The 15,741-nt window shown below is 39.9% G+C and overlaps 1 protein-coding gene across 1 annotated transcript in view; it reads right to left on the reverse strand.

Annotated features, from left to right (window-relative positions):
* The window catches only part of LOC122542734 (zinc finger protein 541-like), a 50,997-nt gene that overhangs the window by 13,776 nt on the left and 21,480 nt on the right, over positions 1–15,741 (reverse strand). The window contains exons 9-15 of the mRNA XM_087983924.1: positions 14,890–14,954; positions 14,083–14,257; positions 12,740–13,000; positions 11,813–12,158; positions 9,899–9,962; positions 4,594–4,736; positions 3,293–3,396 (exon numbers count right to left, since the gene is read on the reverse strand). Coding sequence (XP_087840050.1) covers positions 3,293–3,396; positions 4,594–4,736; positions 9,899–9,962; positions 11,813–12,158; positions 12,740–13,000; positions 14,083–14,257; positions 14,890–14,954 — 1,158 coding nt within the window. The remainder of the gene's footprint in view (positions 1–3,292; positions 3,397–4,593; positions 4,737–9,898; positions 9,963–11,812; positions 12,159–12,739; positions 13,001–14,082; positions 14,258–14,889; positions 14,955–15,741) is intronic.

Raw genomic sequence — 15,741 nt, forward strand, 5'->3', positions numbered from 1 at the left:
AGTAATGAAGGATGGACAATAAATCCTGGCCCAGCCAGTGATTTCCACATCCCATGTCTTCTACCAGGGAGTAGTCTGATGTATCTCTGTTGCACTCCCTCTATAACAAGTATATCCTTTGTTAGATAAACAAAATCTGCTCATAATACTCAAGGTGCAGCGCACCTAAGTTCTATACAAGTTCAGCAAGACATTTTTACTCCTGTATTTATCTCTGAATGAACAGCAGCATACCACTTGCCTTTCTAGCTGCTTGCTGCTCTTGCACACTAGCTTTTAATGACCCATTCTAAAGACACCCAAGTCTCTTTGGAAACCAACGCTTCCCAACCTCCCACCATTTAAGAAATACTATGCCCTTCTGATTTTTTTCTACCTTACTGGATGATCTCTCATTTATTCACATTGTATTCCAACTATCCTGTTCTTGCCCATACACAGCCTGTCCAAATCCATTTGGAGCCTCCTTGGATCCAGCTCATCTCCAATTTTATAGAACGTTACAGCACAGTACAGGCTCTTCGGTCCTCGATGTTGCACCAACCTGCAAAATTAATCTGATGCCCATCTAACCTACACTGTTCCATTATTATCCAGATGTATGTCCAATACCCATTTAAATGCCCTTAACATTGGCGAGTCTACTACTGTTGCAGGCAGGCCATTCGACGCCCCTACTACTCCGAGTATAGAAACTACTCCTGATATCTGTCCTAAATATATCACCCCTCAATTTAAAGCATGTCCCCTCATGTTAGCCTTCACCTTCCGAGGAAAAAGGCTCTCACTGACCACCTGATTTAACCTTGTGATTATCTTATATGTCTCAATTAAGTCACCTCTCAACTTTCTTCTCGCCAATAAAAACAGGTCTCAATTCCCTGAGCCTTTCCTCGTAAGACCTTCCTTCCATATCAACATCCTAATAAAGCTCCTCTGAACCTTTTCCAAAGCTTCCACATCCTTCCTATAATGTGGTGACCAGAACTGCACGCAACACTCCAGGTCCAGTCTTACCAGTGTCTTGTACAGCTGAAGCATGATCTTGTGGCTCTGAAACTCAATCCCCTTACCAATAAACACCAACACACCATATGCCTTCTTAACAACCCTATCGACCTGGGTGGCAACTTTCAGGGTTTTATGCACCTGGACACAGACCTCCCTGTTCATCTACACTGCCAAGAATTTTACCATTTGCCCAGTACTTTGCATTCCTGTTATTTCTTACAAAATTAACTACCTACACTTTTCCACATTAAACTTAATTTGTCACTTCTCAGCCCAGCTCTGCATTGTATCTATGTCCCTCTATAACCCACAACATCCTTCGGCACTATTCACAACTCTGCCTACCTTAGTGTCATCTGCAAATTTACTAAGTCATCTTCTACGCCCACCTCCAGATCATTTATAGAAATGATATACAGCAGTGGCCCCAAAACAGATCCTTGTGGCACACCACTGGTAACTGAGCTCCAGGTTGAACATTTCCCATCAACCACCACCCTCTGTCTTCTTTCAGCTAGCTAATTTCTGATTCAAACTGCTAAATCACCTTCAATGCCAAACCTCCTTATTTTGTGCAATAGCCTACCGCGTGGAACCTTATCAAACGCCTTACTGAAGTCCATATGTACCTCATCAACCGCTTTGCCCTCATCCACCTGTTTGGTCACCTTCTCAAAGAACTCAATAAAGGTTGGGAGGCACGACCTACCCTTCACAAAACCGTGTTGACTGTCCCTAAGCCAACTATTTCTCTCCACATGATTATAAATACTATCTTTTATAAACTTTTCCAACACCTTACCTACAACCAAAGTAAGGCTCACTGGGGCCTATAGTTACCAGGGTTGTCTCGACTCCCCTTCTTAAACAACAGAACAACATTTGCTCTCCCCCAGTCTTCTGGCACTACTCCTGTCGACAACGATGACATAAAGATCAAAGCCAAAGGCTCGGCAATCTCTTCCCTGGCTTCCCAGAGAATCCAAAGATAAATCCCATTTGGCCCCGGGGTCTTAACTATTTTCAGATCTTCCAAAATTGCTAAAAACTCCTCTTTGTCAACCTCAATCCCATCCAATCTTGTAGCCTGTATCTCCGTATTCTCAAAACATTGCCCTTTTCCAATGTGAATACTGACGAAAAGTATTAATTAAGCACTTCCCCTATGTCCCCAGATTCCACACACCACTTTTCACTACTATCTTTGATTGGTCCTAATCTTACTTCAATTAATTTTTTTTTTCCTGATATACCTACAGAAGGGCTTAGAATTTTCCTTGATACTATCCTATCCAACTTCTCATGTCCCCTCCTAGCTCTTCTTAGCCCTCTCTTCAGATCTTTTCTGGCTAACTTATAGCTCTCAAGCCCCCTAACTGAGCCTTCATGCCTCATCCTCAGAGAAGCCTTTCTCTTCTTCTTGACAAGAGCTTCAACCTCTTTAGTAAACCATGGCTCCCTCTATCGACAACTACCTCCCTGCCTGGTAGGAATATACTTATCAAGGACCCGCAGTAGCTATTCCTTGAATAAGCTCCACATTTCAAGAGTGTCCATCCTCTGCAGTTTCCTTCCACATCCTATGCATCCTAAATCTTGCCTAATCGCATCGTAATTGCCTTTCCCCCAATTCTACCTCTTTCCTTGTGGTATATACCTATCCCTGACCATTGCTATTGTAAACATAATTGAATTATGGTCACCTACCTCCAAATCTAACACATGACAGGGTTCATTCCTCAGTACTAAATCCAAAATGGCATTGCCCCTCATTGGCCTGTCTACATACTGTGTCAGAAAACCCTCCTGCACACATTGAACAATGTAGTTTTGTGTCACCAGAAAACTTGGAAATACGACATTTCAAACTCACATCCAAATCATTTGTACAGATTACGAACAACTGTCATCCAACTGTTGATCCATACAGTACCTCATGACGATCAGCCTGCCATCTTTAGAATACTCATTTTTCTGTTTGTGAAGCAATTCATAATCCATAGCAATATTTACTCCCCAGTCCCATCTGCTTAAATTTTGTTTACTAACGTCCTCTGTAGGACTTATTGAAAGCCTTCTAAAAATCCCAACACATCTCTGGTTCTCCTTTATCTATATTTCAAGTAAAACCCTCATTTCCACTATATACAAGTAAGCTTTTCAACAGGGTGATGATAAATAATGGTAAAGGTAGTTAGTGAAGAGCAAAGAATAAAATTCCAATTATGATGGTTCAGAACAAGCACTATGCATTTTCAAAGAAATGAACATGGCTGGTTACCAAAATATCTCCCCGGGTGTCGTGTAGACAATGCAGAGCTAATTCCAAATTGGTACCTCCTCCAGGCAGCACACTCGAACAAGCTAAATTCAACAGATCTGTCACTGCAGAAAAGTAAGTTAGAGAAAATCACCATAAGAAACTGAGCAATTTGAGTAGAAAATGCAACAGCGTCATCTGTAGTTTCGTCCCTCTCCACCCTCTATCAAAAGATGCTAAGTCCAACATCCACAAACACATTTGCGCCCTCTATTGAATAATGGCCAGGAGCGAGATCTGATTTTCTAACTCTTCCCCAAGTCTCCTTTGTGTAGACATTAGTAAACAAAACGGACACAAGTGAAATTTTGGGGGAGTGCGGTTGGTCTGTTGTGTGGAGACGGTCATGAAGAGGCTTCAAATGAACCTTCCCACACCCATCCCATTCCTGCAACCAGTCACATTTTACATTCTCCCCCACCAAAAAATTGTCAATGGGGAGCAACATAAAAATTCAGCCCACTGTTTTAAAAATTGAAATGCCTTAAAAATTTTGAGGGTGGGGGCTTGTGGCAGAGAATAAAATTCAGTTTTAAACAAAGCAGATTTTTAAAGCTACTCAGAGTTCACATTTCAAGACTTAAACCAGATGGACAAATAATAAGTAAAAAACAAACAATAAACAGTAAGTTTTATTTTTTAAAATCACTTTATTCTCTACTGTGGTTATGATGAGAGTAATTCACACTCTCTGAATGATTAAAAATTGCAAGAATATTCCATAAGACTTTCCTTGGCCTAAATTTACAAATTTTCAGTTTTTAGTTTGGGAATAAAGAACTTGAGTATTGCTAAAACAAATTTGTCAAAGCTTTTCATCTTATACTCATCATGACAATTCATAAGAATATCAAATTTTCCCCATACATTGTTATTTCATACAAATTGTATTGGTAAGTGCAAGACGAAAGGTTTTCACAAAATGCAACTTTTCTCAGAAATAATTTGTTAAATCATGTACTCACAGTTTGAGTTCCTCACATGACTACTCATTTGCAAAAGAATAATTTATAGCAGTTATAAGTCAAAACTTTCTGATCTGCAACAATACAGGATAGGATTTTCGTATTTATATCAAATAAGCTAACTACATCTAGCAGAGATTTCACGACAAACAGATTAAGGCAGCTAGCTTGAAACGCATGATCACAACATTTACTTCTGCTACCAGAACTCTAGCTTCACATCACCCGATGAGCTCAAGAAATTTTAAGAAAATACAAAATAATAATTTTTCAAAAGAAAAGAAATCTCAAACTTACCTCTCATCTGAGTGATTTTATTAGTTTCAATGTCATCCCATGGTTTCCATACTAGATCTGCTTGGTGAACGCTATCATCAAGTAATGACTTGTCTTGCAATAACGGAATCTCTGCCTGGAACCGTGTTCCAATGTTAATATGCCTAAAGCAAGTTACACAGGATGAAATGAAAATTATGCTGGATCATAAGTGAATGAAATGGCCAATTGGAGAGAATGGAGAACTCTCAATCCTTCATACACAAAAATCCTAACCTCAACTAGCTTGCCAATGAGGAGACACCAAAGCAAGCAAATAAATCTCAGAATTCATTACTAAGGTGAGTATATTGTTTTCCTCTATCAATTAATGGGTATTGTAGTAGCTGTGGTACTATGTTGACTGTGTCAGTAGATCCATTATCCAGAGGTTAAAGGGATCCAGAGGTCTGAATTAATGATCTAGTAAAATAAATTTAAATCCCATAGGGCTGCTGAGGAAGTTAGAGGCATAGAGATGTACAGAATGGAAACACTCTTCGGTCCAACCCGTCCATGCTAACCAGATATCCCAACCCAGTCTTGTCCCACCTGCCAGCACCCGGCCCATATCCCTCCAAACCCTTCCTATTCATATACCCATCCAAATGCCTTTTAATTGTTGCAATTGTATCAGCCTCCACCACATCCTCTGGCAGCTCATTCCATACACGTACCACCTTCTGCGTGAAAAGGTTGCCCCTTAGGTCTCTTTTATATCTTTCATCTCTCACCCTAAACCTATGCCTTCTAGTTCTGGACTCCCCGATCCCAGGGAAAAGACTTTGTCTATTTATCCTATCCTTGCCCCTCATAATTTTGTAAGCCTCTATAAGGTCACCCCTCAGCCTCTGACGCTCCAGGGAAAGCAGCCCCAGCCTGTTCAGCCTCTCCCTGTAGCTCAAATCCTCCAACCCTGGCAACATCCTTGTAAATCTTTTCTGAACCCTTTCAAGTTTCACAACATCTTTCCGATAGGAAGGAGACCAGAATTGCACGCAATATTCCAACAGTGGCCTAACCAAGGTCCTGTACAGTCGCAACATGACCTATCAACTCCTGTACTCAATACTCTGACCAATAAAGGAAAGCATACCAAACGCCTTCTTCACTATCCTATCTACCTGCGACTCCACTTTCAAGAAGCTATGAACCTGCACTCCAAGGTCTCTTTGTTCAGCAACACTCCTTAGGACCTTACCATTAAGTGTATAAGTCCTACTAAGGTTTGCTTTCCCAAAATGCAGCATCTCGCATTTATCCGAATTAAACTCCATCTGCCACTTCTCAGCCCATTGGCCCGTCTGGTCCAGATCCTGTTATAATCTGAAGTAACCCTCTTCGTTGTCCACTACACCTCCAATGTTGGTGTCATCTGCAAACTTACTAACTGTACCTCTTATGCTCACATCCAAATCATTTATGTAAATGATAAAAAGTAGAGGGCCCAGCACCGATCCTTGTGGCACTCCACTGGTCACAGGCCTCCAGTCTGAAAAACAACCTTTTTCCACCACCCTTTGAGCCAGTTCTGTTTCCAAATGGCTAGTTCTCCCTGTATTCCATGAGATCTAACCTTGCTAATCAGTCTTCCATGGGGAACCTTGTCAAACACCTTACTGAAGTCCAAATAGATCATATCTACTGCTCTGCCCTCATCAATCCTCTTTGTTACTTCTTCAAAAAACTCACTCAAGTTTGTGAGACATGATTTTCCACGCACAAAGCCATGTTGACTATCCCGAATCAGTCCTTGCCTTTCCAAATACATGTACATCCTATCCCTCAGGATTCCCTCCAACAACTTGCCAACACCGAGGTCAGGCTCACTGGTCTATAGTTCCCTGGCTTGTCTTTACCGCCCTTTTTAAACAGTGGCACCACATTTGCCAACCTCCAGTCTTCCGGCACTTCACCTGTGACCATCAATGATACAAATATCTCAGCAAGAGGCCCAGCAATCACTTCTCTAGCTTCCCACAGAGTTCTCGGGTACACCTGATCAGGTCCTGGGGATTTATCCACTTTTAACCGTTTCAAGACATCCAGCACTTCCTCCTCTGTAATCCGGACATTTTGCAAGATGTCACCATCTATTTCCCTACAGTCTATATCTTCCATATCCTTTTAAACTTAGTTATGAAATTAATCTGCAATAAAGATTAATTGGGGGCAGCATGGTGGCTCAGTGGTTAGCACTGCAGCCTCAAAGCACCAGGGACCCGGGTTCAATTCCAGCCTCGGGTGACTATGTGGAGTTTGCACGTTCTCCCAGCGTCTGCACGTGTTTCCTCCAGGTGCTCCGGTTTCCGCCCACAATCCAAAGATGTGCAGGTTAGGTGAATTGGCCATGCCAAATTGCCCATAGTGTTCAGGGACATGTCAGTTAGGTGCTTTAGTCAGGGATAAATGTAGAGTAATGGGAATGGGTTTGGGTGGGATATTGTTCAGATGGTCAGTGTGGACTTGTTGGGCTGAAGGCCTGCTTCCAAAGGCCTGTACGGATTCTGATTCTAATTCTAAAAACATAGGCTAATGGGAAACCACTGATCTTTCATAAAAATCCATCGTCAATGTCTACTGAAAAGGAAGTCTGCCATCCTGACTGATATGCAACTCTAGACTTACAGATTTGCATCTGTCTCTGATATAAACTTGCTAGCCATTTAGTTGCACAGGCACAGCAGGCCACCTAACCCTTCAGGCTGTTCTGTCATTCCATGAGATCATATTTGGTCTGCCATCTAATTTTGCATATTCATTTTTGTCCCATAACCTTAATATTGTTAACAAAAAACTATCAAGCTCAGACTTAAAACTGATCGAGCATTAGTTGCCATTTGTGGAAAGAGTGCAGAACTTCTACCACTGCAAAGATTGCCTTTTATTGAACTGTCGATTTAAAAATGGGAGAAGATACTGTTTTAAACCAAGGAATGTAGAAGACTATGTTGCCATTTTAAAAGGAAGTTACTGGAACTCATGCTGAGTTGTGTATATAATCTTGCTTCATTAGGGACAATTTTTGTCCAATGAAAGACTTCTGGTTGGCTTTTCGACTAGGTCCAATTGTGTGCATTCAGAAGTGCTCATCACAGTAACAATTTCTTGATTAGTTAGCTATTCACGTTATATATTAATGATTTAGGTGATGGAATTAAATGTACTATCTTCAGATTTGTAGACAGCACAAAGCTGGGTGAAAGGGTGAATTATGAGGAGGATACAAAGATGATTCAGTGTGATTTGGACAAGTTGAGTGAGTGGACAAATGCATGTCAGATGAAATATCATTTGGAGAAATGTGAAGTTATCTACTTCCGTAGCAAACAGGAAAGCAAGTTATCATAATGGTGATGGATTAGAAAAGAGAGAGGTGCAACAACAACCGGATGTCCTTGTATATCAGCTGCTGAAAGTAAACATCTAAGCAGTAAAGGTGGGCAGTGGAATGTTGGCCTTTGTAGCAAAAGGATTCAAGTACAGCAGCAGGGATGTTTTGCTGCAACTGTACAGGGCCTTAGTGAGATGCCCTGGAGTACTGTATAGTTTTGGTCTCCTTATCTGAGGAATGATGTTAGCCAGGGATGGTGTGCAATGAAGGTTTACCAGACTGATTCCTAGGATTGCAGGAGTGACGAACAGAGAGAGACTGGATTGGTTAGGATTTTAATAAGGAGTTTATAAGAATAAGGAGAGGAATCTCATAGAAACCAAAAAATTCTAACAGGCCTAGACAGGATGTAGGAAGTATGTTTTCAACGACCGGGGAACACAGAACCAGGGGTCACAATCTAAGAATATGAGGTAAACCACTTGGGACTAAGAGGAGAAGTATTTTCACCCAGAGGATGGTGATCCTGTGGAACTCTCTGCCAGCACTGAGGCCAAAATATCAAACGTTTTCGTGAAGGAGTTAAATATAGTTCTTCGGGCTAAAGGGATCAAAGGGTATGGTGAGAAAGCTGGACCAGGGTACTGAGCTGGAGGATCAGCCATGATCATATTTCATGGGTGCAGACTTGAAAGGATCGAAGGACCTACTCCTGCTCCTATTTTCTGAGTTTCCTGGGTCAGAAATATCTAGTGAAGGAGAAAACATCTCTCTCTCTTTCTCTCTCTTCCCCTCTCATACACATATAAGTTTGTGGGGTGAATTTGCAATTGCAGAATTACATTTTACTTTGTTCAAAAACTACATGAATCCATGTAAATCCGTTTTTTAGATTAGAATCAGTCTGACCATTGTGGCACAGACAGCCTCACAGAGAGTTAACACCTTCAAAACCTTATCTGGGCCGACATGACACCAATTGTTAAATTGCACGAGAATGTAACTTTTAAAACAAGTTTTGAGATTTACATATGAAAGAACTGAAACCAACATGGTCATTCTAAAAGATGAGAGACTTAACAAACAATCCGGGTATTATTCAATATATAATTTCAGTTACATCACACTGTAGATTTTTGCTATAAATTCTGTGTTTTACAATCTTATTCTCCACAATAACTTGCTGTAGGAGCACTGCTCCGAAAGCTAGTGCTTCTAAATATACCTGTTGGACTATAAGCTGGTGTTGTGTGATTTTCAACTCTGGGAATAGGAGGCTTGATTTCGAATGTACTGTCCCTGTGTGTCATGATACAAATCGTCAATGTTTCCGAATTTCACTGCTGAGAGAGCCATCCCTAATTTTCAAACAATGTCCTTTTAATCCTAGCCTGATCATTCAGCATCATAATCTAATCTCCTGAAGGGAAATTCAGGATGAGCAGTAAATTCTGACATTTACAATGAAGCCCACATTGGATAAATGAGCAATAGAATAGCTAACTGTCTTTGTAAATTAGGGTAGTGCATGTTAGTGATCAATTGAGCTGTAGGTGGTAGGAAAGCACTTTGAGCTTGACCATCCACTGAATGCAACCCTCCCACCCATCATCTACAAACACATTTTCTAATCAAGGTCTGATGGAAATTGGAACACTTGTTGATAGGAGTCAACGTTTTACAACATCTCTGCTAGTGTTTAACAACAAGTAAAAAATAAAGTCTTCACTCCAAAGATACAAATCACAATAAAGCTTATAGTTCCATGTTCTGGAGAAGGGCCTGTGCCCGAAACGTCGAATCTCCTGTTCCCTGGATGCTGCCTGACCTGCTGTGCTGTTCCAGCAATAAAGTTTCAACTTTGATCTCCAGCATCTGCAGACCTCACTTTCTCCTCCATGTTCTGGAGAGTCAATGCTAGTAAAATAGTCTGAATTTGAAAAACTAACTTACGGTTCTATGGTGACTATAGAGTCATCTTTAACCACAGAGATACCACAAATTCCATCTACACCATCTGTAAAGGAAAGAATTATTTAAAGAATAATAGCAAGTTTAAATCTGCACACACAAAAACAAAATCAACAGATGTGTGCGTACTCATTACTTATATCCAAAAATGTCTAAAGGCTGGGCCCAGTCTTTTGCTACCAAGGTGGGTAGCTTGGATTGGGAAATTTCCTGGCTTGCAACACCTTAGAAAAAATGCTCAATTGTAGCAATTTTTGTTTTAATATGGGAGAATCAAGTCCATACAAGTAGAAGCAGAAGTATGCCATTTGGCCCATCGAGCTTACTGTTGTTGCACTTAACTACACAGCTTAGACTCTCCCACAAATGGAAACTGCATCCCTGTCCTAGCAAGCCCCCTAAGAATCCTTTATTATTTCAACAAGATCTCCTCTCATTCTCCAATGAGAACAAGCCAAACTTTTTCGACCTCCCCTCATAAGAAAATCTTTCCAAATCCAGAATCAGCCTAGTGAACCATCTCTGGACTGCTTCTAATGCCAGTATATCTATCTTTAGATAAGGGGAACAAAATTGTTTACAGTATTCCAGCTGTGGTCTATCGGCCTTTCCCATTACCACTGAACATGGATACTATTCATGCATAGGGACCCCTATATCTGTTTCTGCAGTCTTTCCCCATTTAAGTAATATTTAACTATGCCAAAGAACATAGCCTTACACCTCTCACATTATATTTCATCTGTCAAGTATTTCTGCCCATTCATTCAATCTGCCTATACCCGCTGTAGACTGGGTCCTCACTACTTGCCTTCCCAACTACTTTTGTATCATCTGTAAAGTTAGGGAGGTAAATTCACTTTCCTCATCCAAGTCATTAACACATATTGTAAATAACTGTAGCCTCAACACTGATCCCTGTGGTACTCTGCTAGCTACAATGTGATGTAAAGTTCCCTCCATCTTGCCACAAAGTGACTCAGCCCTAATGTTATTAAATGTCCACCTCCTCACCCAGAACCATCACTACCAGTGCAACATTAGTTCACTTCTTAAACAGAACATCATGTAATTTCTTGGATGGAACAGTCAATTTAATGTTGACCTATTCAGTCCTTTTTCTCACCAAGCTCTGTAGGAATTGAAGTGAGCCTGCAAAGATTAATTCCATTTAACACACTTAATTAGCATCAATATAAAACCAGAGACACGACATGGCACAAAGCTGCTTGCAATCTGTTGATAATTAACAGAAAATGGTACTCATAAATTATGGATAATGATAATGTCCCACCGGGGGCAGTAGGGAGTGTTCTCATGTTGAGCTAAAAGAACTGAGTGATAAAACAGAGGGCATTATTATATGCTATCCTTAACCTGTCCTATACCCAACTTGAAATGTTTAAAGTTGACCATGGATATCTGAAGTATTCCATTCCCCAGTACTCTCTTTCACATAGCATTTCTAAAATAAATTTAAGAGGTGTAATTTTTTTTTGCAAAAATAACACCTTGGATTGTTTTTATTTTTCTCAATGAGTTAATGGAATATCTGAGACCGCTTCATGTAAAATTAATTTTCACCTATTTTACAATAGTTAACACTTAAGACATTCCTCACGAATTTAAACAAATTAATGAGTTTTGAGAAGATTTGCTCAGGTTGAGGTTCTGGATGTAGGTTTGCTCCCAGAGCTGAAAGGTTCATTTTCAGATGTTTCGTCACCATATTAGATAACATCTTTAGTAAGCCTCTGAAAATGAACTTTCCAGCTCAGCGAGCAAACGTAATCAAATCAACTCAATTAAAATTGTATAAATTAAGTTTACACTAAAGTCTTAATAATGTATGATCAACAAAACCTTTATAATGGCATAACTGAAAAAAATGTTTACCTACAACACTGGCCAGAATTCCTTTAGGAGGGTATGTATTGTGTGATGCCTTACTCCCAGACAAAGAACAGATCCTGTTGAAGTAAAGTCCTGAGCCATGACGGATGGGACTCAACATCGGGGGAGGTGTGTATGGCGGAGGTTGAAAGTTTTTCTCTAGAAGGTGATCTGCTAAACAAACAGGGGAACGCATATGGCTCTGATACAGTACCATCCCTGGCAGCACCCCAGTCTGATTTGATGCCGGTGATGGGATAAAGAGAGGGTCTGGACGAGATCGCTTCTTACGTTGCTTTTTGGAATTGCCTCTACAATTTACATTTGCTTGTTTGCCTGTTTCAGTGACCTGCAACAAACAATTCTTTAAAAAGTAACAGGCATTTGAAATTATAAATTTCCAAAGTATTCATGTTAATACAACACTGTCTGAATGTTGACCGACGTCACTACAAAATCATTAATGCAACATAATTTACTGGCTCATAATAGAAGAGAAATTATGACTTGTACTATGTCAATAGATGTGAAGCTGGAAAAACACAGCAGGTCAGACAGCATCCAAAGAGCAGGAAAGTTAACGTTTCAGGCAGTGCTTTTCCAGCTTCACGTCTATTGACTCTGGCTTCCAGCATCTGCAGTCCTTCCTGTCTCCGTGGATTGTACAGTGATGAAACACCTATTTCATAGTACAATCGCAAGTCACTGAGAGATGAAAAAGAACATAAATGCTGGCAAACTGAAACCAAAGCAGAACTTCCCTCAACAGATCCAAAGAAGGGACTACATTTCAGAAGGAACCTTTCAACCAATAACTTGCTGCTCATGATCAGCTTCTTCTATTTTCATTAAGTGCTGCTTGGGTTATCATGCAAATTTATTAGTATGACTACGGCACCAAACAATTAGACAAGCCAAGACCATTCTCACCTGGGCAGAGCTGTCATTTGAAGATACTAATAGATCAGTCAATTTTGTTGTGACTGACTTCCTTGGTGTAACTGGTGAAGTTTCAGATTTAACAGATGTGCCATCTTTCTTGGATTTTACAGGCACTGACACTGGAATCACTAACGGCACTGCCACATTTTCCTCAAGTGGCTTCTTTAGCAGAAGAGCACTGAGTTTATCCTCCAGATACTGAAAGAACAATCCACCATGTTCCATTTTCTCAATTCCATTATCAGTCACCTAAAATTAGAATTACAAAATAGTATTTGTCAAATTTCTTAGCAATAACCCACCAAAATATTCCAAGTTGATGATGATGATGGTGTGTATATAGACTTAGGTGCCTCTGGCAGGACAGCACAGAACATCCATCCCTAACTGACCCAAGAGGTGCTGGTTAGCTATTTTCTTGAACCACTGCAGTGATGTTTTAATAATGATTGACAACCCTCAGAGGCTTTCTAGCCCATTTAAGAAGGTAGGCAAAAGTCAATCACAATGCAGTGTGTCTGTGGTCAAATAGAGGCCAGTTCTGTAAAGACAGCTGACTTTCTTCCCTAAAGGACATAAGCAGACCAGAATTTTTTTTTAAAATCACAATCTAGCGAATACAGGGGCAGCATTACTCATTGAGAAGACATGGGATTCTTATTCTGACTTTTCTATTTAAATTTTCCAGATCTTTGGTTAGATTTGAATTGGCTTTTCAAACATTCAAGTTTAGTCCACGCCCCTAAAGTGTCGGTCCAGCAACATATGCATTTTGCTACCATGTCTCCGAATATCTAACAATACTCATAATATTTCAAATTAGTGTTCTAATTGAGCAGGTCAAAAATTCCTCAGCCAGTGACAACCACACTCAAACACATGAATAAAAAAATTCACAGCTGCACATGTTTCTTAGAGGGGAGACGTGGACCCCAGTAACAGAAGACAATTTTTTTTTGTACAGGGTTGGGGAAAAGTCGATTAACCAGTTGAGGTTATAAAATAATAACCTGGTCAGCTTTCATGACATTTTTCCTGTTACCAAGTTCTCCTTTGGTCAAACTCTCAATCATAGCTTCTATGCAGTATCTATTATGCTATTAAATCAATGCATTGTGTTTCTTGTGACTAACTGACAAGAGGCATTGCTTCCTCAACAGTAATTCTGTGACACAATCACAGCTGCAGCAGCACTCTTCTAAAGTCAAGAGAACTTCAGTATTTTCAGTAGCTACTGATCCACAGATTTATATGTACAGCAACACTTATGCACTGAGGGTAATTTGCTTCATTGTGACTTTCCAAAGTAGAATATATATAATTTTCCTAACCTTTTGTGCCTTAACACCATCTTCCAATGAAAGCTGTTTTCCCATTCCTTCTTGTGGACAAGTGTGACAGTTTAGTCCTTTTAGAAAATGGAAAACACCTTGACACCTTTCACACCTGAAGTTTTCTTCATTTTCATCCAAATTATGGGAAGTGCTGCTACTCACCAAGTCCCTGCTGTTGATTGAAGATTATAAAGTCAAATCAAGTTAAAAAAAAAGACTCTTTAACACTGGAAGCCCCAAATACAAGGTTTGAAATGCAAAAATCAATCAGCATTTATGCTTTGTTGCCTTGCTTTTGCTATATTAAGATCTAGATTTTCTCACTCTGTTTGTCAAATTTGTAGCTTTCTGCACAAATTCTGAGGATTAGTACAAATGGAATAGCGCTGGGATCTTTCCGTACCAGTGCCTTTAGTGTTGTTGCTACATTGAAGGCACATGCTACATCCTGTGTATGCAGCAAGTAATGTATCCCACACATGTTGAATTATTGACACCCTTCTCTGCATTCCTTTTATTTTCTAATCTCACCACATAACATTTCTGACTATAGGACAAGATCGATGATCTGCTTCCAAGTGTCCCATTTTACATTTGACAGTCCCTGGAGAGTCAACTGCCCTTTAATCAAAAAGATCAAGAGTGATCACAGTAAAATTAACAATTTATTATTTAGGGACATGAGTGGAAACCTGTATGCGCTACTCAACAGTGCTCAACTCTTCCTTTCCCCAAATCAATGGAACCAAGATCAGATGATGTTCAGCCCTTCTACATGTCTTTTACTAAAGGAAAATTTCATACCACAGCACTGTTGATGATCCATCTGCCTCTTGTGGTATGCTGGAAAGACTGTAAATATCTTCATCCTGAAAAGTCAAAGCTCATTACAAACAAGACAACAAGAGTTATAAAAGTTCTTTAGGCTGGAATGTTTCAAATTTAGGAACGTATGCAGGATGTATGATTAAAAAAAGGTTTACATTGCTGGACTTTAAATGCTGCTCAGATATTTTATGTTATACAAATAAATATTTAAGATTTCAAGGTATTATTTATGGTCCCTAAAAGATGAGAATTAACATATTTCTGCCCATGTAGAGGCAGCTATGCTACACCCAGCAGGGAGTGTGTTGAGAATTCTGTATTTTATCAATTTTTGTATTTGTTGACTTCAAAACACACTGTGTTCCCTTGCATGGTTTCTTTCAGGCAGCTAACAGTCTTTTGGAACTTAGGGCTGCGGATGGCAGAAAACATGGCAAAATTTACAGGAAGGCCCCTGAGCATGTCAATATTTTAATGGGCTCCCTACATAAAGGCTTCAAAACTGTTTTGAAACATTTTCCAAAGTTAAGACTTAAACAAAAAGGAAAGCATTTTATAATGTAATGCTAAGCAAAAACACAGTGTGGGTTTGCTCTGACAGAGTCTGTTTGTTGTCAATTTTCACACACACAAAAATATTCAACTTGTCTGACAGGGATGACAAGACAAAAGCCAGTCATCTCATGCCCGTTTAGGATGGCCGGAGTATTAGTTTCTACCCATCCCAGTCAGAGACTCCAACCCGTGAAGTTATTAAGAATTTATTTTAGAAACACAATCCGATTAGAGCCAGAGACTTTCAATTCAACTCATGGTCTGAATTCAGAG

This window comes from Chiloscyllium plagiosum, unplaced genomic scaffold, assembly GCF_037043375.1.
Source record: "Chiloscyllium plagiosum isolate Xiang-an unplaced genomic scaffold, Cpla_swu_hap1 HiC_scaffold_47, whole genome shotgun sequence".
Taxonomy (NCBI): domain Eukaryota; kingdom Metazoa; phylum Chordata; class Chondrichthyes; order Orectolobiformes; family Hemiscylliidae; genus Chiloscyllium; species Chiloscyllium plagiosum.